General features: G+C 39.4%; 1 protein-coding gene across 7 annotated transcripts in view; it reads left to right on the top strand.

Moving 5' to 3' along the window:
- The window catches only part of CERS6 (ceramide synthase 6), a 322,733-nt gene that overhangs the window by 208,794 nt on the left and 92,193 nt on the right, over positions 1–21,746 (top strand). The window contains exon 5 of one of the 7 annotated variants that reach the window (XM_089916723.1): positions 5,511–18,966. The exons of the other annotated variants lie outside the window; for them this stretch is intronic. Within the exon in view, the coding sequence (XP_089772849.1) occupies positions 5,511–6,059 (549 nt within the window). The 3' untranslated portion in view covers positions 6,060–18,966. Of the gene's footprint in view, positions 1–5,510; positions 18,967–21,746 lie in introns of those variants that run through there. 7 annotated transcript variants of the gene reach the window in all.

The raw sequence follows: 21,746 nt of genomic DNA, 5'->3' as shown, positions 1-21,746 counted from the left end.
TAGTTGACATACAATATTATGTTAGTTTCAGGTCTACTACATAGTGCTTTGACATTTGCATACGTTATGAAATGATCACCCTGATAAGTCTAGTAACCATCTGTACCCATACGAAGTTATTACAGTATTATTGGCCATATTCCTTGTGCTGTATATTATATGTGGTGGATGTTTTGTAACTTTGATCTGTGTAATGCGTGGTGTAATACAGTGCCACAGTTAAGAGAGTAGGCTTGAGCCAGTCTGCTGGACTGAATGGAGTCTTGCTTCTGCCATTTATTAGATGGGTGACATGTTGCAAGTTACCTTCTCTGTGCCTGTTTCCTTACCTGTAAAATCAGATGATAATTGGACCTACCTAAGAGCCTTATTATAAGAATTAAATGAGCAATGCTTAGTCCATAGTTTATACTCAATATAAATAATGCTGATAATATAAACAGAATATACACAGCTCTGTGCAGCAGGTTATCTCTTTTAGGGTCCTAGAGGGGATCCCAGGGAAGTAGACTTGAGCTGTCCCATGTAGTAGGACCTTGAGGCCTCTACTGCCTTCATCTTAGTGTGTTGAAACATATTCATCATATTTTCTAAGAAATAACCTGACCTTGTTCCCGATTACTCCCTTACTCATGTCAGGTTGTAGGTGGTCCTCTCTGGCTTCTGCTCCGTGCTGGGCTCCTGACCCTCCGCAGAAGAGGGAACACTTTACTGGGGCAAAGGAGCCTGTACATGGCCAGCAAGGACCACAGTCCCCAGGACTGGGCATGCTTAATGCCCTATTAAAGGTTTAGGTGAGAGAAAATTCAAGGACGTGTATGTAAATAGCTAGTGTGGATTGTCTTCTAAAATTTATGTATGTATTCATTCATTTATTCCTCACAAAACCCTATGGGGCAGATAAAGAAACTGAGGTACAGAAAAGTCAAGTAATTTGCCTAAGTTCCTATAGAAAGTTATGTGCTGGGACCGTCATTTCAACTCAGGCCGTCTGGTTCCAGAGCCTTTAGACTGAACTGGCCCCCTTCAGAAATACTTCTGTGAGTTACATTTGGTGCGTTGCCATCAGCTTCTGTTGGGGGTCATTATAAGCAGAAGTTTTATGAAATCTGTCACTGTGGATATTATGAGCCTATTATCAGGATATTCTGTGTCACATGGTATCTTCCTCATGAGGACTGCTAGGAGAAATTTCTCTCAGTTCTTAATAATGAGAATAGGTAAACTCCCTGAGCAAATTACTGACTTTTATTTCCTGGACATTATAAACTTTACCTTTTTGAGTTGATCACTAGAAAGCTAATAATCATGTTTGTAGCTCACCTTTGATTTGTCATTATGGTTTTGTCACGCTTGCCTTCAATCTCTCACTATCTTTTCTTTTTATTTCATTTCACGTTTAAAAGTCATTTTTAACTTCAAATTACACATGCCGTATGGAAAACATTCATATGGTATAGAAGAGCATAAAAATGAAAAATCTCCTTCCCTCTACCCCACCAACTCCTACCCTTAGTTTTTTCAGTACTTCGTGTATATATGGAAGATATTTTAAGCATAAATAACATATGTGCATTATTTAAAATCACAGAATCAAGCTAATATATGTCATCGATCACATTACTTTAAAATTTTTATTTTAACTAGAGAAACTATCATAAGATATGTAAATAAAAGAAAGGTTAATACTAACCCCCAACCACCATTTCCCATCTCTTCAAAGTATGCAGTGTTATCACTCCTCATGGTACCTAATGTTATTCTAATACTATCTTACTATATTGTCTGGTTTTTCTAAAAATTACCTGAGCTGTGAACTCTTTGCCTGGGTTGTGGCCTGTTCATTATAATGTCCCTGGTGCCTGTGGCACAATGATTAGCAAAGAGTGAGCATTCAACGTATAATTAAGACAATCACCCACATGAGAGAACATGTAGATGAAGAAATGAATGCCATTTTCTTTGTATAGAATATTCTAGAAAAGAGCCAACATGGAACTTGAGTCTTGCATTGTGACACAAAGTCAAGAAAACAGATTATTTCCTGTTTTAATGGAGGAGAAAAGTCCATTATGGAATAAGAACGTGGAAGTGCTCTGCTTGAAGTGAGCACATGCTTTCTGTTGCCAGGACAACAGCAAGGGCATGGAGGTCCTTATCCCTGCACGTGGACAACTTGTGGACTAGAAATGAAATTCTGTACATATGTACATGGCTGGCTGGGAAATTCACTCAGCAAAACATTCAACGCATCTATTGCACAGCCTTTATGTGTGAGGCACTGGGTTGGGTTCTGAGGGCATTGTAATCAGGTTATGATTTCTGCCCCTAAGACTTCTACAGATAAGAGAACCTAGAACCTTGCTTCCTCCCTTCCCCAAATAAAGGAGGTTTGAGAGACCCTCCTCTTTATGTTACCACTTGTTTGACCAGCTATCATCTAATGAGTTTTCCCCTCTACTTTCTAGCAATCTTGCCTTTTTATAAGGTCGCTGGTGATGTTTTCACCTATAACTAGTAATGCCTTGTCAAAGGCATTTCTTTTCTTTTTTTCTTCTGAGGGGTGTGATTGAAACAAATTTAAAAACGTTTATCTAAATGTTTTTAAACTACGTTCTAACCTCTGAAAGAAATATAAAACAAACATACGGTAAGAAAAGATTTGCTCATAATACGTCCTGACCCCTATCTGTGACTTTTTAAACACATTCATAGGAATTAAAAAGGAAGTCTTTGAATAGCATGTCTCCTCTGTGAGTAAAACAGTACCAATGCTATCATTATCTTTGGGTGTCCATTTTCTCTGAAGATTTCACATAGTCTGTCACTGTCACATTATCTTTTTCATTATTTCCTCTTTGCTTCAGTTTGGTTCTGAAGCCCTTTGAAAGAAAAATTCATCTCTGTCTTTTTTTTAATAGGTAATTTTGTTGCATGGTGGAAAAATAAATTTGACCCTGAAGCAATTTCAAAATTGACCACCTCTGTCCTAGAGTATATGCTTTGATCCCTTGAAATTTGATGTTGAATCATAGAAGCATAATAATTAGAAATGTCTCCTGATTTTCATGTAACAGAACAAAGAATGGTGTGTTTAAATAAATCTGTAGGGGGTTCCTATCTGGAATGGAGGTAGGGGTCAAGGATCCTGTGTGGTCAGAACAATCTGGGTTGCTTGTTAGCATCAGCAGTTCTGGGGTGTCTCTGTCCTGAGAGGATGCAGGTATGACTCAAGAAAACAAGGGAAAAGGAGAAACTAAATTAAATTCAAGTATAGTTGTATCACAACAATGAACATGCTAGAAAAATGCTTATTTGAAATTTCCATCATTGATGTTCTTAATTATGGTTTTTAAATGAAATGAAGATTAAGAAATCATTTCAGTTAAGCATGTAAGATTACCTGCTAGACTATCAGCTGGAGAATTGTGAAGTCTATTAATTATAAATAATTTCCCAAGTACCAAATACATCATTTGTAGACAGGCTGTAATTTACAAGTTATGGGCAATGAGTGGAAAGGAGCACAGTGGTCCCCATTTTTCATCTCTGACAAAACCTTTCTCCACATTTAAGGTTTCAGGAAGACACTTGACAGTTCTTATCTTCTGCTTGTATTTCCAGTTATTCATTAGTAGTTCAGAGGGTTATTGTTTCTCTAGAGCGAATTTAATCCTGACATTTTCACTCCTCAGGTTTAGAATTAGATTTTGTCTTTCTTGCATGCATTTAGGGCAGCAATGTAAAGTTACCAGGGATATTTAGCTAAGAATCACCAGCACCTTTGAAAACCAGAATCCCTGCAGAGAGCCAGATACAGAAAGTAACAAGATACAGAAGCATCAATACTGTGGGCTTCCCACTGGGATGCAGTACAAATGTCTGCATAGGACGCTACATGCAGCTGTGCTTCACGGAAAATGTTACATTGGTGGTGCCTTTGGGCTTCTTTTTTTTCTATCTTTTTGTATTATATTGCTAAGGATCAATGGATGTAGTTTTTAGATTATTTTTACCAAAAGATTTATGCAAATTGATTGACTTACAGTTTTATTGATGTTTCTTTTAAATGAGAATATTCTGTTCTCTAGTTAAACAGTTGGCAACGCATCGGGACAGACCATTACAATCACTAAATTCTCAGTAATAATTACTTTTGGCTGAGATCTTTGAGTCTCGGTGTACCATTCAATGCTCTATTTTTTAAAATTATATACAAATTCTCGTATTCCTATAAACCTGACTTTGGTTTTTTTTGTTTCTGTTTTTGCTAATTAAAATATACTTTTTCTTACCAACTTTAAAAAATCATTTTGGAGCCAATACATTTAACATATTTTGCTATGTTTTATATTATACTAAATGATTCCTGGATTCCACGCAACGGTTTCTTTTGGCCAGTACAGTTGTACAGTTAAATAGTAAATGAAATGATGGGGAGGAGATGCTGTAAAAGGAGGAGCAGAGTTTGTGACAGGATGGCTACAAGGCAGCCGCTGAAAGGGGCAGCTGTAGAGCAAACACCCTGGAAAGAAAGCTAGACTCTGAGCCAGGCTCCCCTTGCCCAGGCTCCCACGCGGCAGGGAACATGTTGTCAAGTCTCAGGAGCCTCCTGTCAAACGTGTGGCTGACACATAGTAGATACTTAACAATTATTGAAATGAAGATTGAAATATGCCATCTAGAGTGGTCAGGCATAGACAAAATTATCAAAATAAGGCTGGGGACCAAAAGAAAAATGTTATCCCAGTGATAAATGAAAGCCTGAGATTGGATGAAAAAGGAGCATATTGTTAGACTAGAGTTTCCTGGTAAAGATGGGACCGCTTCAGCTCAAATCTTCAGGAAGTTGATATTGTTTCACATTTATTTAGCACTGGGTGGTTTTCTTCTTTGAAAACCCAATGCTTTTGAGCTACTGATTTGTAGTAATGCTTTCACACATCATCCAGTTAAACACTTAAGGAGTATTTTCCCCCCTTCTTCCCAAAGTTAAAAGTGATAGTACTTATTAAAGTACATTATTAGTTCATTGGTGATTCATAGCTTTTGGAGTTTTGAAATTCTATACTATTAAGGATTATAGTTTTAAGATAATGCAGAAGATCATAGGAAAATGCAAAGGCAGTCTGGCAGTTCAGAACTGCTACTGCAATACAGACTTTTGAAAACAACTCTAATTTAAAATTCAACATATTTTCTAAGTAGAGATTTTGGAAACGGTATAAAATTAATTTATGTTGATTTCTTTACTGTAATTCATATACATGTGTCGCATAGTTAACATTATCTTGTACGTTGCCTTTTCACTTATTACATGACAAGTATTTCCCCATGTCTTTAAATAATATTTGACAATGTTATTTCAACAGTTGCATAATAAACCATTGTGTGTGTGGATTTACCATAATTAGCTTAAGTATTCTTGTAGTATCATATATAATGCAAACTTAAAAATCTAAATCTTTCTTCAGTACTAAAATTTATTGGAATCTTTTTGTCTTTGATAGATTTGGGGTCGGTTTAAAAAAAGCAAACAGGGCTTCCCTGGTGGCGCAGTGGTTGAGAGTCCGCCTGCCGATGCAGGGGACGCGGGCTCGTGCCCCGGTCCGGGAAGATCCCACATGCCGCGGAGCGGCTGGGCCCGTGAGCCATGGCCGCTGAGCCTGCGCGTCCGGAGCCTGTGCTCCGCAACGGGAGAGGCTACAACAGTGAGGCCCACGAACCGCAAAAAAAAACAAAACACACGCACGCGCGCACACACACACATAAAACAAGTCTACTTTACAGTAACAAGTAATTACCACCAAATTGCCCTTGCTCTCTGCAACAATGCACAATCTGTAGAGAGAAAGGATCCTTCTCCCTTCGCGTGGGAGTCATGGGAGCTACATCCAGCCATTCACAGAAGTGGCATGCCCCTTATGCTTCACCCCTCTGAAAAGGCACTGTCACCTTGCAGACCCCATTCCCCTCGCATCCTAGCTGGATGCAATGCTGCCAGCCAAACAATCCTTGCCCTCCCTTGCAACCAGGAGCCAGGACAACGTGTTGGTTAATAGCGTGCGTGAGAAGTGCTGTGGGAAGTGTCTTCTGGGAAGTCTCTTTGAAGGAAAATTCGAGCACCTTCCTTATCTCTTCCTGCTTCCTGCCACATAGATGTGATGGCTCTGGAAGCTTTCTTGGACCGTAGAGACTAGGCCCACACCCTAGGAGTGGCAGAGCAGTGAGCCAGAAGGAATCCAGGTCCCTGATGACTTTGTGGAACCATGAAACCAGTCCTGGATGGCCTAGCTCCAGACTTTCTATGTAACAAATGAGCGCCTGCCTTGTTTTACATCCCTGTTGCTTTGACTTACTCCGTTATATACAGCCAGTCTGCACAAATATAGTTACCAATATCTTTTCTAGGATCTGTCCATGTGATTATATGATATTTCTTGGCAGAGGTGAGAAGAAAGGTTAATTAAAAAGTGGTTTTTACTAGTAAACAACCACAAATTCAACAAGTGCTTGTTTCTCCTGAAGTGTATGAATTTTGGACTTCCCACGATAATTGCTTCTACTCTAGCAATTCAAGAAAAAAAAATCAGCAAATAAAATATGGTGGGTATGATAAAAGTTATTCAAAAACGTGCTGCCATTTCCTAGCAATAATCATAGTAATAAGAGGTCACGTTTACTGACTGAGCACTTTCTGTGTGCCCAGCACTACTGAAGCACCTTACGTGGGAGATCTCCTGGAACCCACAGCACCCACAGGTGGTGGGAACTATTATATCCCCTTCAGCAGATGAGGAAATTACTCCCCAGCCCTACCTTAGTAACCCTGATGCCCCTTATCCCCTCTCCTTTTTCTTTTTCCTCTAGCACTCGTCCCCTTCCCACTTGCTATATAATTCACTTTCTCTGTTGGTTTATATTTTATCGTCTGTCTCTGTACAGTAGAACATACCTTCTTCAAGGCCAGATATCTTTGTGTGTTCACTGCCATATGCCACATACCTATCACAGTGACCAACATACAGTTTTGCTCAACAAATTCTCACTGAAATGAAATAGAGCGTGCCACTTGCTCACGAAGTTATATGTACTCTGAATTATTATGCTAGATTATCTTCTAAGCTGCTTGCTTTCTCTAACTGTTGACAAAGTGCTGTTCTGAATTAGTTTTTAAATGACTTGAAGGTTGTAAGGTAATGTTCTCTTTTCAAAGAAATTTAATTGCCTATTTTTTGAAGAATTTTAGGTTTAGAGAAAAGTTGAGCAGGAAGTACAGAGTTCCCCTGTACCCACTCCCTGTTCTTCCCTCCAGTTTGCCCCGTTTTAACATTTTACATTTAGTGTGTTACTTTTGTTACAGTCGATGAGCCATAGTTTACCTCAGGGCTCACTCTTTGCGTTGTGCATTCTGTGGGTTTTGACAGGCATGTGATGGCATGTATTCACTGTTACAGGATCATACCAAATAGTTTCACTGCCTGAAAAGTCCTCTGTGCTCTGCCTGTTCATCCCCCCACCACCCAAATCCTGGCCATCACTCATCTTTTTACTGTCTCCATAGTTTTGCCTTTTCCAGAATGTCTTATAGTTGGAAACTATAGTACATAGCCTTTTCAGACTGGCTCCTTTCACCTAGCAATATGCATTTAAGGTTCCTCCCACACATTTTGTGGCTTGATAGCTCATTTCTTTTTTATCACTGAATGATACTCCATTGTATGGATGTACCACAGTTTATCCATTCACCATTGATATCTTGGTTGCTTCCACATTTTGGCAGTTATGAAGAAAGCTGCTATAAACTTGCGTGTACAGGTTTTATGTGGATGTAAGTTTACAATTCATTTGAGTAAATACCAAGGAGGGTGATTGCTGGATCAAATAATATTCATGTTATGTCTTTATAATGAGGCTGCATTGAGAACCAACACCCTGACACAGTTGAAATTTGAGTGAAGAGTGAGTGATGCTGTGAGTTTCTTTTTTCTGATTCTTCTCTTTTAAGTGTCTCCTAAAACCACATTCCAGGGCCATGCATAAAAGACATGAAAGATGTGTGTAAAGTATAAATACACTATTTCACAAGAGCTCAAATCAGCTCTCATGTTGTCAGTACTTCATAGTTCTAATAAGACATAATCTTGCATTTATATTGTACGGTGTCCCACTAATTAAAAGGAGCGTACACACGTTCAATAATCTTTGTAAATTCTCAGCAAAAATAAGAGTATGTGTCACAGAGAGCTGGCAGAAACTTTCACATTTGACATATAAAGCTCCTCTGTTTTCTACACTACAGTATGCCATTATTTTATTTTTCCTTTTTATTCCAAATTGGAGAAGCTAAGAAATTTATATATCTGGATTGGGACTGGCTGTGTCTAACAAATGGTGGAGTTTGTGATGACCTAGTGGCAGGTAGAAAACCTTTAGGCAGGAAAAACCGAGACCTTCTCTAGCATTGAGCTTTGCCAAGTCTAGAAGCACAGCTGAGGACCAGCGAGGAGAGTGACACATCCCTTTGCTGCTGATGGAGCTAGCTTATAAGTGAAGTGGCTGTCGCGTTCTGGTGGCCTGGGAAGGATTCCTGTCATGCTTTTCTGGATCCAGCCCACTCCTGCCTCTCAAGAAACCCGGTGCTTTCTCCCTTGTTGTACTCCTGCCCTCCTTTACTGAGCATGAGCTATCCATTCCGCACTCTGGATGTCTTTTGCCGCGTGAGGTAAAAGTCATGAGACTTGAGTGCATCAGTTTCTTCTTTTCTTTATATAAAACTCCCCTACTCCTGCTAACTGTTGGACATTTTTTTCTATCCTTTTCTGATCTGATCTCTCCAGATAACAGGCACCACTGTGTTATTTACGCAGCCCTGACCACTCGGGGTCATCATTGATTCCTTTCCATGTCCCAGATAAGGAAAGCAGAGTAAGCAAAAACATGGAAGCTTGGCGCGTGAGCCTCTGTTAATTAACCAAGTATTAGAGTGCTTATCTCTTCGATGTGCCCTATCCAGGATAGTTGGCTAGGCCCTCAAATAGTTCTGTCCCATGTGGGACAGACACGTAAAGAGATATTTGCAGCGAAGTTGGATATGTGTTACGGAAGAAATATGAAGCTTGTTTGGGCAAAACCATGAACAGTTTTATGTGACCTGAGCATAAGGTTTGCGTTTGTGTTTGGTGGGGCCTTGTGGGCAAAGAGAGATGTTAAATGATAAATCTGAAAAGGTAGGTTGAAGCCAGGTGGTAAATTACCTTGAAATCATGGTAGGGAGCTCGGGCTTCATTGAATAATTGCTGTGGAATCATCAAATATTTTTTAAAAGCAGAATAACAAGTGAACCTGGATTTCTAGACTGTTTTCTAACTTTCTCCTGGACTTTGCATTTGTATCCCATAAGCATCTCAAAAGCTCTTCAAAGTCAAAACCAAACTCGTTTTCTTCCCTTACCCTTTATTCCTCCTGTGGCGTTCCCCATCTTATTTATGGACGTCACCATCTGCAGCAGTCAACCAAGCCAGAGATCTTGGGGTCTTCTTCACTTCCTCTTTATCCCCTGCACCATGGTCAACAAGACAGCACGTGTCAATGACTCTTCCTGTGACCTGGCACTCTAGTTCATCTCCTGCTCTCCACTTTCAACTCTAATCTTTTCTTACATTAATTATTCTTTAGTGTACAGAGATTAGGTAAATTATTTTACCATGTTGCTTCCACACGAGGCTGAAATGCTATTAAATCTTTTTATAAGCTTAGAGTTATACATGTGCAACCTGAGTTTTAAGGATATTAGAAACAATATCAGTGTATTAAGAATTCACAGGATGGGTACTATATACCACTGAAATCCCTCTCTGACTTTATAAGTCCCTTGGTGTTCCTCTTTATTATATTAGTTAAGATTAGCTTTGGAGCATATAGCTAATAATAATAATAATAATAGTGGCTTACATAAGAAAAAAGGTTATTTCTCATATAAAATAAGTCTGGAGGGAGGCAGTTACAGTCTGATATGATGGCTCCATCATGTCATTAAGGATAAAGGGATAGTCTATCTTTCTGCTACAGTACCCTAGTACACAGCTTCCATCTTCAAGATTACTTACTGGTACAAAATGGCTGCTAGAATGCCAGCCATCACTTCAATGAAACAGTTCCCCCGAAGAAGGAAAGGTGAACAGGTAAAAAGTTGCTTGCCAGCTGAGTCACCTCTCATTAAGGAGGCTCTATGGACATCTCACACACCATTTCTACTTCATAGGCCAGAACTGAGACACAGAGCTAGATACTTAGCTGCAAGAAGGCTTAGAAATGTCTCTCTTTTTTTTTTTTTTTTTTTTTTTTGTGGTACGCGGGCCTCTCACTGTTGTGGCCTCTCCCGTTGCGGAGCACAGGCTCCGGACGCGCAGGCTCAGCGGCCATGACTCACGGGCCCAGCCGCTTCCGCGGCATGTGGGATCTTCCCGGACCGGGGCACGAACCCGCGTCCCCTGCATCGGCAGGCGGACTCTCAACCACTGCGCCACCAGGGAAGCCCGCAGATTTTTTTTTAAAGACCTGAATGATTAGATATACGGGTCAAGCACACAGTATTGAAGAATTAAGTATTCATCATGTAGTATCTTCAGTGTAAAAACACAGTTTCAGAATCCTGATTATACTCCCAGTCTGATGTCTCCAATGAATTCACTTTTATATTCCTCCCTTTGTTGTTGTCTTCTGTTATCACAGTATGTTGTGATGTGGGTCAGCTAAGAAATAAAATCAGTGACTTCCATTCCTAAGACGTTTCTTCTTTTAAAATTCTTGCCTCTATATATATTGTTTCATAAAACCCGGTACCGTTATCATCATGGCCATTTTTTACAGCAGAGAATTGAAACAGAAAATCGCACTATTTTTAGTTGACAGCTGACAACATGTCAATTTAAAGGAGGAAGCAGTTCCATGCAGTAGGACAGTGGATTTATCTGCAGTGGTTTTTTTTTTTCCTTTTCATCCTCTAACTTGGCAGAGAATGCCAGCCTTGCTGAAGATCTGGGTCTCAGTAACTATCACCCCCATCACATCACCCCCATTTCAGTGCTCTTTTCAGCAAAGTCGTAAATGGAATTAGCCAGGACCACCCGTGAGGGTGCAACTTAATACTCACAAAAATGACGCACAGACTGATAGATTTAGAAAGCAGTGGAAAAGCTATTACCAGTTCAAAGCTAGATGTCCCTCTCTTCTCTCCTTATTCATGCTTTCTCCCCCTCTGTGTGACTGGTTTACTTTATTTACATATAACTAAAGGTAGAAACTAAACGGTAACGTACTCAAGACAGAAAAGTGAAAGTTACAGTGACAGAATGATTTCCTTCAAGTGTTTACTCAAAAGTCCCCACTTGAGTGAAGCCTTCCCTAGCTGCTCTATCAGTGTCATCTCCCCATCACACCCTCTGACGTTTCATATCCTTTTTCCTGCTGGATTTTCTCTCCTTAGCCTTCCTCATATATAACATACATATTTTTGTTTATTTATCTTGTTTATTGTCAGTCTCCTCCACGAGAAAATAAATTTTGCAGGAACAGTGATTTTCTGTTTGTTTTGTTCACTCCTAAATCCCTGGTGCCTAGAATATGACCAGGCACAGAGCAGGTGCTGGCTAAGTGAATATTGTTGCATGATAAATAATAAGAATATATTAGAAATTTAATGGTCTCAGCATTCAGTTTATTTTTTATACCACTTATTAAAGTGGTATCATTTAGATAAGGGTAATCCTAAACTGAGGAAATCCATGGTACAGCTGATCTTCCCTTGCGGTTTCCTCTTGTTATTATTGGAGCTTGTTACAGATGCCCATTTTCCCTATATTTAGACAGTTTTTGGTTACTTCCTGTTTGAACTAAGTGTAATTTTCCTCTCCTTGGGTGTCCTCTTAGTTTTTCCAGGGACAAAATTACAGTCAGTCCCATTATAAAACAGTTTGATGTTACAGTTTCTATCTTAGATTACATTTTGTTCAGTGGAACAGTAACTACATATAACACAATGCTCTTATAATACTGTTGTATTATAAAGATAATAGATGTATTATTAATAGAGGTAAAAGATGTACACTATTTCTATTTGTAACCAATGGTATATAAAAAACGGGGCAGTTTTCCCAGGGTGTATGTTCTAGAATCAGAAGGTAAATTGATGGATTCTCATTCAGTTTATATATAAAACATGTATGTATGGAACTGGTCCCTAGTAATATTTAAGCACTCCAAAATGAGATACCCTATAGAGTAGAAGATATATTTATAGTGGCAGAACCCCTCCAATTAGACTATCTTGGAAACTCTAATTGAAGAGCCAAAATACCATTGTCATTTAACTCAGTGATGCATTTATTAAAGGATAATTACACTTCAGCTTGAAGCGAGTCTTCTAGATAATACTTCCCAATGATAACAGAATAGTGTGTGCTCTCAGCTCAGTTACTAAAGTTGCTTGTATTGCAGCAAGTAGAATGTCATTGTCTGTGGCTGTTTCCCATTTAAAGATTACCTCATGCATGTTTTCTGTGCTGTAGTCCCTGGAACTGTGGACTGAAATCATGAAGTCACGTGTATACCTTTGCCTGGAGACAGATGGCTCCAGCTTGGTTCAACTTCATAGCCTTTTTCTGCATTGCCAGTTTCTAGTACAATAAATGGCCTTGTGTTTCACTCGTTTACACAGGCAAGTTCTGTAACTGATAGTGTATGTGCTTGAAGAATCAGGTGTTTGGCAAGTAATAAATATAACCTCATGAGAGCATGAACCAAACTACATTGATGGATTAATAGCATAGACATCAGTGAACTCAGAAATTCATAGGTGCTGAGGTAAACAAAACAAAGAAGCACTTCAAAAATACAGGCATACCTTGTTTTACTGTGTGCAGATATTCTCTTTTTTACAAATTGAAGGTTTGTGGCAACCCTACGTCGAGCAAGTCTATCAGTGCCATTTTTCCAACCGCATTTGCTCACTTTATGCCTCTATGTCACAAACTCAACAATTTTATGTCACAAATTGGTAGTCCTCTAAATATTTCAAACTTTTTCATTATTATTATATTTGTCATGGTGATCTGTGATCAGTTATCTTCGACGTAACTGTTATATAATTGTTTTGGGGATCCACGAACTGTGCCCACATAAGACAGCTGACTTAATTGGTATCAGTAAATGTGTGTGTTCTGACTGCTCCATTGACAGGCTGCTGTCCCATCTCGCTCCCTTTCCTGAGACCTCCCTATTCCCTGAGACATGACAATATTGAGGTTAGGCCAATTAATAACCCTACAATGGCCTCTAAATGTTCAAGTGAAAGGAAGAGTTGCATGTCTTTCACTTTAAATCAAAAACTAGAAGTGATTAGGCCTAGTGAGGAAGGCATGTCGAAAACTGAGGTAGGCCAAAGGCTAGGCCTCTTGCACCAAACAGTTAGCTAGGTTGTGAATGCAAAGGAAAAGTTCTTAAAGGAAATTAAAAGTGTTACACCAGCGAATACACAAAAAGAAAGCAAAACAGTATATTGCTGACGTGGAGAAAGTTTTAGTGATCTGGAGGGAAGATCACACCAGCTACAACATTCCCATAGACCAAAATCTAATCCAGAGCAAGGCCCTGACTCTCTTCAATTCTATGAAGGCTGAGAGAGGTGAGGAAGCTGCAGAAGAAGAGTCTGAAGCTCACAGAGGTTGGTTCATGAGGTTTAAGGAGAGAAACCATCTTCATAACATCAAAGCTCAGGGTGAACCAGCAAGTGCTGATGTAGAAATTGCAGCAAGTTATCCAGAAGATCCAGCTAAGATAGTTAATGAAAGTGGCTACCCTAAACAACAGATTTTCAGTGTAAACAAAACAGCCTTCTCTTGGAAGAAGACTCCACCTAGGACTTTCATAGCTAGAGAGGAAAAGTCAATGCCTGGTTTCAAAGTTTCAAAGGACAGCCTGACTCTTTTGTTAGAGGTTAACACAGTTGGTCACTTTAAGTTGAAGCCAATGCTCATTTACCATTGTGAAAATCCTAGAGCCCTTAAGAATTGTGTTAAATCTTCTCTGTCTGTGCTATAAATGGAACAACAAAATCTGGATGACAGCACACCAGCTTACAACATGGTTTCCTGCATATTTTAAGCCCATTGTTGAGACCTACTGCTCAGGAAAAAAGATTCCTTTCAAAGTACTATTGCTCACTGACAATGCACCTGGTCACCCAAGAGCTCTGTTGAAGAAGTACAGTGAGATTCATGTTGTTTTCATGCCTGCTAATACAGCATCCATTCTGGAGCCCATAGATCAAGGAGTAATTTCGACTTTCGAGTGTTATTATTTAAGAAATACATTCATAAGGCTATAAGCTGCCATAGATAGTGATTCCTCTGATGGATCTGGACAAAGTCAGTTGAAAACCTTCTAGAAAGGACTCACCATTCTAGATGCCATCAAGAGCATTCGTGATTCACAGGAAAAGCTCAAAATATAAATCTTTACAGGAGTTCAGAAGAAGTTGATTCCATCCCTCATGGATGACTTTGAGGGGATCAAGACTTCTGTAGAGGAAGTCACTGCAGATATAGTGGGAACAGCAAGAGAACTAGATGTGGAGCTTGAAAATGTGACTAAATGGCTGCAATTTCACGATAAAACTTTAATGGATGAAGAGTTGCTTTTTACGGATGAGCAGAGAAAGTGGTTTCTTGTGAGGGAATCTACTCCTGGTGAAGATGCTGTGAAGATTGTTGAAATGACAATAAAGGATTTAGAATATCACCTAAACTTAGTTGATAAAGCAGTGGCGGAATTTGAGAGGATTGAATCCAATTTTAAAAGAAGTTCTGTGGGTAAAATGTTATCAGAACAGCACTGTACGCTACAGAGAAGTCGTGTGTGAAAGGAAAAGTCAGTCGATGGGGCACATTTCACTGTTGTCTGATTTTAAGAAATTGCTACGGTCACCCCAACCTTCAGCAACCAGCGCCCTGCTCAGTCAGTAGCCATCAGCCTTGAGGCAAGGCCTTCCCTCAGTAAAAGGATTATGACTCACTGAAGGCTCAGATGATGGTTTGCATTTTTTTAGCAATAAAGTATTTTTAAATTAAGGTATATACATTGTTCTTTTAGACATAATGCTATTGCACACTTAATAGACTACAGTATAGTGTAAACATAACTTTTGTATGCACTGGGAAACCAAAAAAATCATGTGACTTGCTTTGTTCCGGTGGTCTGGAACTGAACCTGCAATATCTCCAAGTTATGCGTGTACAACAGAAGGTAAAAAGGAACCTGGTTCTATTTCCATAGAAAGGTCCGTCAGTGATATACTGTGACTACTTGGCCATCTTGTTTTTGCTTCCAGATAAATAGATAATTTAAGATTTCATTTTCAGTATCATGCAAATTTCATTAATCACCCAGCCTTTCCACCTCATTGATTTTTAAAAGCTCTTTAGGGCTTCCCTGGTGGCGCTGTGGTTGAGAGTCCGCCTGCCGATGCAGGGGTTCGTGCCCCGGTCCGGGAAGGTCCCACATGCCGCCGAGCGGCTGGGCCCGTGAGCCATGGCCGCTGGGCCTGCGCGTCCGGAGCCTGTGCTCCGCAACGGGAGAGGCCACAACAGTGAGAGGCTCGTGTACCGCAAAAAAAAAAAAAAATGCTCTCTTTATTCATCTAGGGGAAAACTTTATCTTATATTCAGCAAACCACTTCTAAATTGCTGGTTCAGCCCCTTGATATAATTCAGTTGCATTAATCTATCCAACTTATAGCTTTCAGCTTCCCCTCCCCCCAGAATAATTACATATCTTTGGAAGATCAGAAGCTGGGAAGACAGGAAAACAGGCTTGATTAACATCAGAAACTTAACTGCATGAAGATCAATTCCTTCTTTGCAATTAACTCAGCAACTCAGAGGATAATTTCTCTGTCATAATTAGAAGATAAATAATCTATAAGGATGTACCACTTATTTAAAGGGTATAGTCTGATCATTTGTCCTATTAGTAATGAGTAATGGTAAACTGAATTGTGAATTCCCTTCTGAATTTTAATATATGAAAGTGGCCGTAAGCAAAGGGAGTAATTATTTGCCTAAATTAAAATATCATCATCAAATTTTCATCAGTGTTTAATTTAGAAAATTTTAATCTTCAATACCAAACATAATATAAACCTTGAGCCTCACAGATAAGGACACACTGAAAAGCAATTACTCAACTTTATAACTTTTAATTCACACATCATCAAATTGGGCAAAATGAGCTTTTTATTATATTGATTACTAACACTGCTCTGATTGTGTTTAATAAGACTGACCGAGTTTTGTCAGTGATTCAAAAAATCTAAATTGCAATGGGTAACGGGAGTTTCTTCACAAAGAAGAAAAAGGGGGTTTTCTTCTGATATTGGGTTTCCATTTGTGGGGTGTCAGAGTCTGCAACAAGATCAGAGACAGCAAACCAGGATTTTGTCTTTTGGGAGAAAAAAAAGCGGGGGCAAAGAGGATGGTGAAATTTAGGGCTTGAGATATCATAAAAACTATGCAGTCCAACTCCTAATTTCACACATGAGCAACCAGATGGGTGAATCGACTTACCCAGTGTCACTCAGCTGGTTAACAGCAGGCTGAGGCCAGACAGAGGGGTTCCTATGTCCTTTCTGATTCTCTCTTCCCCATCATGTGTTCTTTCAGTGACTGCAGGGGTTGGGAAATTAAGGAACTTTCATTTCTCTATTTCTAGATTCCCCTGCCTTTCAAAAAGTGGTGTTCTCGATTAACATGATTGAATGTTACAGGGACTTGGCTGCTTTGCAAGTATCTGAATTTTGTGTTTTCTTGCAGCTTTCTCAAATAATGATAGCGTGATACAATTTTTTCTTCTAACATATTTCTCATGTAGAATATGTGTCTTCCATAGCCATTTATGGCCATATCTAGACAGAAGATTACTGGCAGTTTAGGAGTTCAGGAAACATAGGACTGTTTCTACTTAATATGTTTGGATTCATGATTCATAGAATATAGCCTATTATGGGTTTTCAGATATAATACACAGACATGGTGACAAGATAACATATTAAAAAGCAAGTCAAATTTCATACATAAGAAAAATCAAGCCTGAAGTGCCCAGTACTTTTAAAAGAGAGCAAGCAGTGGCTTTTCACTCTTCTCTTATGTAATTCCTTTAAAGTGTTCTCAGGAAGATGATTTGTAAGTAGATAGACCTTAGCTCAAGGTAAATTCATTAAAAAAAAATTGATGACTTGTGAAAATTCTGAAGGTCTCTTCAACTGTATTGTCTCAAAGGCTAACCCTTATTCTCTTCCCACCTCTATGGATTATCTGATTAAATATCATATCACTTCCGTGATCCCACTCACCTGATTTGACTCGGTAGCTTTGGATTCTTGAGACTTATTTTGGTGTGTTAAGGGCTGGGTAGTGTGGAGGAAGAAATGCATCGAGTTGAGTATCAGATACAGGTGATGTGGCATTCATTGCACATACTGTGGTTGTTTAGTCAGGGAATAGATTTAAAGGAACTCGTTTACTGGGAACCAGGGCTCTTCCCAGCGTGTATCTGTTGCCATATGTGCCTTGAATTGGTCAGGATGAAGACTAAGCTACAGCAGTAATGTAGCAAAGAGAGCCAGCAGCACAATGGCTTAAAGAACAAAGTGCATTTCTGCCTCATGTGACAGGCCCAATATCAGTGGCCTGGGCCAGCGGGGCAGCTCTGCTCCACACCATCTTCAGAGAACTTGGTTCTTTTCGTTTTGTTGATCTGCCGTCCTTGGTGCAGTGGTTTTCAAACTTTCTGGTTTCAGGACCGCTTTACGCTGGTGGTAACAATCATACAGGACTTTAAAGAGCTTTTGTTTTTGTTAGTCATATCTATCGATACTTATTGTATTAGAAATTAAAACTGGTAAATTTTTAAAGCATTATGAATTTAATTAAAATAACAAGAAATCATTACATGGTAACAAATAACATTTTAAGAAAAATAACTGTATTTTCTAAAACAAAATTTAGAGGTTTTTGAGATAATCTCTAATTATGATTTAGTAGATGAGAGCTGGGTTCTCATTCCTGCTTCTACATTCAGTCTGTCACAGGTGTGTGTGTGTGTGTGTGTGTGTGTGTGTGTGTGTGTGGTTAATTTATATGGTGACTATCTGGCCTCACAAAGATATGAAATTGTAAGAGGTAGAAATATCTTAATAGTGTTTTCCAGAAAACTGTAGATTTTCTTCTTTGATATGATGCCAAAACTCAAAAGTCATTTCTTTTTTTTTTTTTTTTGCTGTATGCGGGCCTCTCACTGTTGCGGCCTCTCCCGTTGCGGAGTGCAGGCTCCGGATGCGCAGGCTCAGCGGCCATGGCTCACGGGCCCAGCCGCTCCGCGGCATGTGGGATCTTCCCGGACCGGGGCACGAACCCGTGTCCCCTGCATCGGCAGGCGGACTCTCAACCACTGCACCACCAGGGAAGCCCAAAAGTCATTTCTTTAATGTCAGTGAACTTCTTGTACTTGGTTACATTAACATCCATTGGTTACTCTTTCCCTTTCACCCATGTATGATTATTTAACATCATGCATTGGTCATTTGGAAAGTATTGGTTCACTGAGTTATACATACCTTACAAGTGTTGACACGTTATTATAAATATCAAAAGCAAAAACACAGAAGCATATTTGTCGTTGTCTTCACTAATCTCCTCTGAAAAGTTTTTAACAAATGGGAAGCTATTAGGCATATAGTAGCCTATATGTATTTTCCAAAATACTAATTTTTCCTTGAAAGCTTGAATTTTATCACTGGCAGCAAATACTATCATTTGAGTTTCTTGAAGTCACAGGCTCACTTTGTTCATTTTCGAGAAAGTGTCTACAAATACTTGATTCAGAATAAAAGCCATTGTGAAGAAAAATTAACAGCCAAGTTTTCATTCACATTTCATTCTTCTAAGTTCAGTGTTTTGTTTTTTCATGTTTTCCCCACCTTTGTATTATTGTTTCTCTCTATCCTGAATAAATGTTAAAGGTAGGAGTGAGAAGACCTTTGTATACAGGACAGGTACACTTGTATCACCAGCCCTCCATTCCTGGTGGGGCTGGTAGCCTCTAGGAGGTTGTGTGGCCTCAGGAGGCCAACAAAATAGCACCTGGAAGACTGATCAGGAGGCGGTGAGGTGGGGATGACAAGCCAGATACAAGGTGCCGGAGTAGTTAAGGCACGGAGATGGGAATTAATGGAACACACACAGCAAGGTGCTTGGTCTGAAGAGAGCAGGCGTGCTTATTGGGAAGAGTGGACTAGCCTTGCCTGGTCACAGTGGACAGCCAACCTAATAGGAACATGGACAGCCAGGCAGAGGCATTTTACCTTCTGAGTTGGAAATGAGGAGAAGGCGATTAAGGTTGTTTTTTTTTTTAATCCTCCAGAGAATAACGCAAGGAAAGGGATGATTAGGATAAAATGATGTTGGAAATATGACATGGTTCCTGAAAGATAAAGAATTCAAGTTCTTCTTCCGTCTCCTCCATTCACCATCTTCTGCTTGTCCTTCTGGCCTCAACTACTATGGCACCACTAGTGGAGCTGTCCCCTCCCACCTCTCCCTTCAAGACTGGGCTGGGTATCTTTTTATATCTACTCCTCTGTGTCCTGTGTTTACCTCTGCTATAACTTGTCATTATTTTGTTTACCCAGGAGATGGTAAGTTCCTGGAGGATGGAGAACTTGGCCATTGTATCTTCATGCCTAGCAGAATGTCTGATTTATGGTAGCCACTCAGTACTTGAAAGAGCAAGTGAATGAGGAAGGTCCAATAATATTAGCACAAAGATATTAGGATGTAGGCAGGTTGGTTTAGAAGTGGTAATGAAGAGGTTGATAAGGATCTTCAGAATGAGAGTAGGTGGGCTGGGTGGCAAAGACTGATCATCACTGTAATTAGTGCAAAGTTTATTCTGTATTATTTTTTCATCTTATTATTTTCCCCTTTCCACTTTCTCTTAATGGAGAATTTAGAATTAAATTATTGATGATTGGTTTATACTTGAAATATCACTGTCAACATGTAGATATTCTGAAGGCAGCTATTTCATGTACTAGCTTTTAGTTTAAAATTAATTAGAATTATTGGGTTTCCCTGGCAGCGCAGTGGTTGAGAGTCTGCCTGCTGATACAGGGGACACGGGTTTGTGCCCCGGTCCAGGAGGATCCCACATGCCGCGGAGCGGCTGGGCCTGTGAGCCATGGCCGCTGAGCCCGCGCGTCCGGAGCCTGTGCTCCGCAACGGGAGAGGCCACAACAGTGAGAGGCCTGCATACCGCAAAAAAAAGAAAAAATTAATTAGAATTATTGAATAATTTGAAGATTGTAATAATTAATACCATTAATGTTATTTGTGAATATAGAGCAAATGTGTGTTTTTTTAAATCAGACCTATTAAAAGTACATGGACTTAGCTTCTTTTTATTATTCGAATAAGACCTGTTCATTGTAGAAAATTATAGCTACAATTACTTTGTGTAATTTAATATTAAAATATAAACATGTTTTTAAAAAGTAAAAAGCATCCGAGATAATCATTACTCAGAGATAAACACTAATTAACTTTTGGTAAATATCCTGCCAGGCATATTTTGTGTGTGTGTGTGTGTGTGTGTGTGTGTGTGTGTGTGTGTGTGTGTGTCTAAATATATATCTACTTTAAACATAAGGCACACTGTATATTCTACTTGTAACTTGATTTTAACTGAAAGTATGAATATGCTAGTTACGTCCCCTTAGCGCATCTGATATTCGCATGGCTGTAGTGGACAGTTCCATGCACTTTTGACAGTGTCCCACATCAGATATAAGCTGTGCCACATCTTTGCTCTGCTTTCTCCAGAGCTGCAAATGCTACCTAGACACAGGAAGGTACAACCTAGGCATATGGAGGCGTTAATACTGGAACCTCACCAGTGGGGTATGAGAGTTGGTGGATAAATGCTGCAGCTCCCCGTCCTGTGTTGGGACGGTTATAAGATACATGCTCTGTAATTCTGCAGAGGTCCTCAGCGGAATTGAGGTGCAATAACCAGCTCATTTCTGAAAACCATATTGGATTTTCTCCTTCATCCATCTCACTTTCTCCATTTTTCCAGTTCTGTTTCCTAGAGTCACCTCTCAAATACCCAGCCAGCACCCAAGTCTCAGAGTCTGCTCCCACAGAATCCCAGCTAAGAACGTGCCAATGTTCAATATTATTGAACAATTAGATTTATTTCAATTTTTCATTACTAGAAAAGGAATTGCAATGGAAATCCACATACAAATGTCTTTACTCTGAGTCTAATTTTTTTTTTTTACAATAAATGCTGGATTAAAGGATGTGCAGATTTTAAAGATCAAATAACTTTTTAGAAAGCTTATTCCAATTTGCAGTGTTGGTTTCCCTATACACTGCTAACCCCTGGGTATTAACCTCTTCAGATATTTGCCAGACCAGGTTAAAAATTCTGTCTCGTTTTAACCTGTAATTTTTACATATGTTTTTGGTCACATATTCTTTTGTTTGATGTGTTCCCTGTTTGTATCTTCTCCCTATTTTTCTGATCAGATGTTTAAATATTTAAATCAATGTTTGTGGGCTCTTTACATGTTAGAGATCTTAGTCCTTTGTCGTATGTTATAAATTGTTGCCTTAAATGATCTTTTGACT

Source organism: Delphinapterus leucas, chromosome 8, assembly GCF_059928025.1.
Source record: "Delphinapterus leucas isolate spDelLeu-1000000601 "Yukka" chromosome 8, BTC_Dleu_Yukka2, whole genome shotgun sequence".
Classification (NCBI taxonomy): domain Eukaryota; kingdom Metazoa; phylum Chordata; class Mammalia; order Artiodactyla; family Monodontidae; genus Delphinapterus; species Delphinapterus leucas.
Note: the sequence above shows the minus strand (reverse complement) of the source record. Positions and strands in the feature narration are given on the sequence as shown.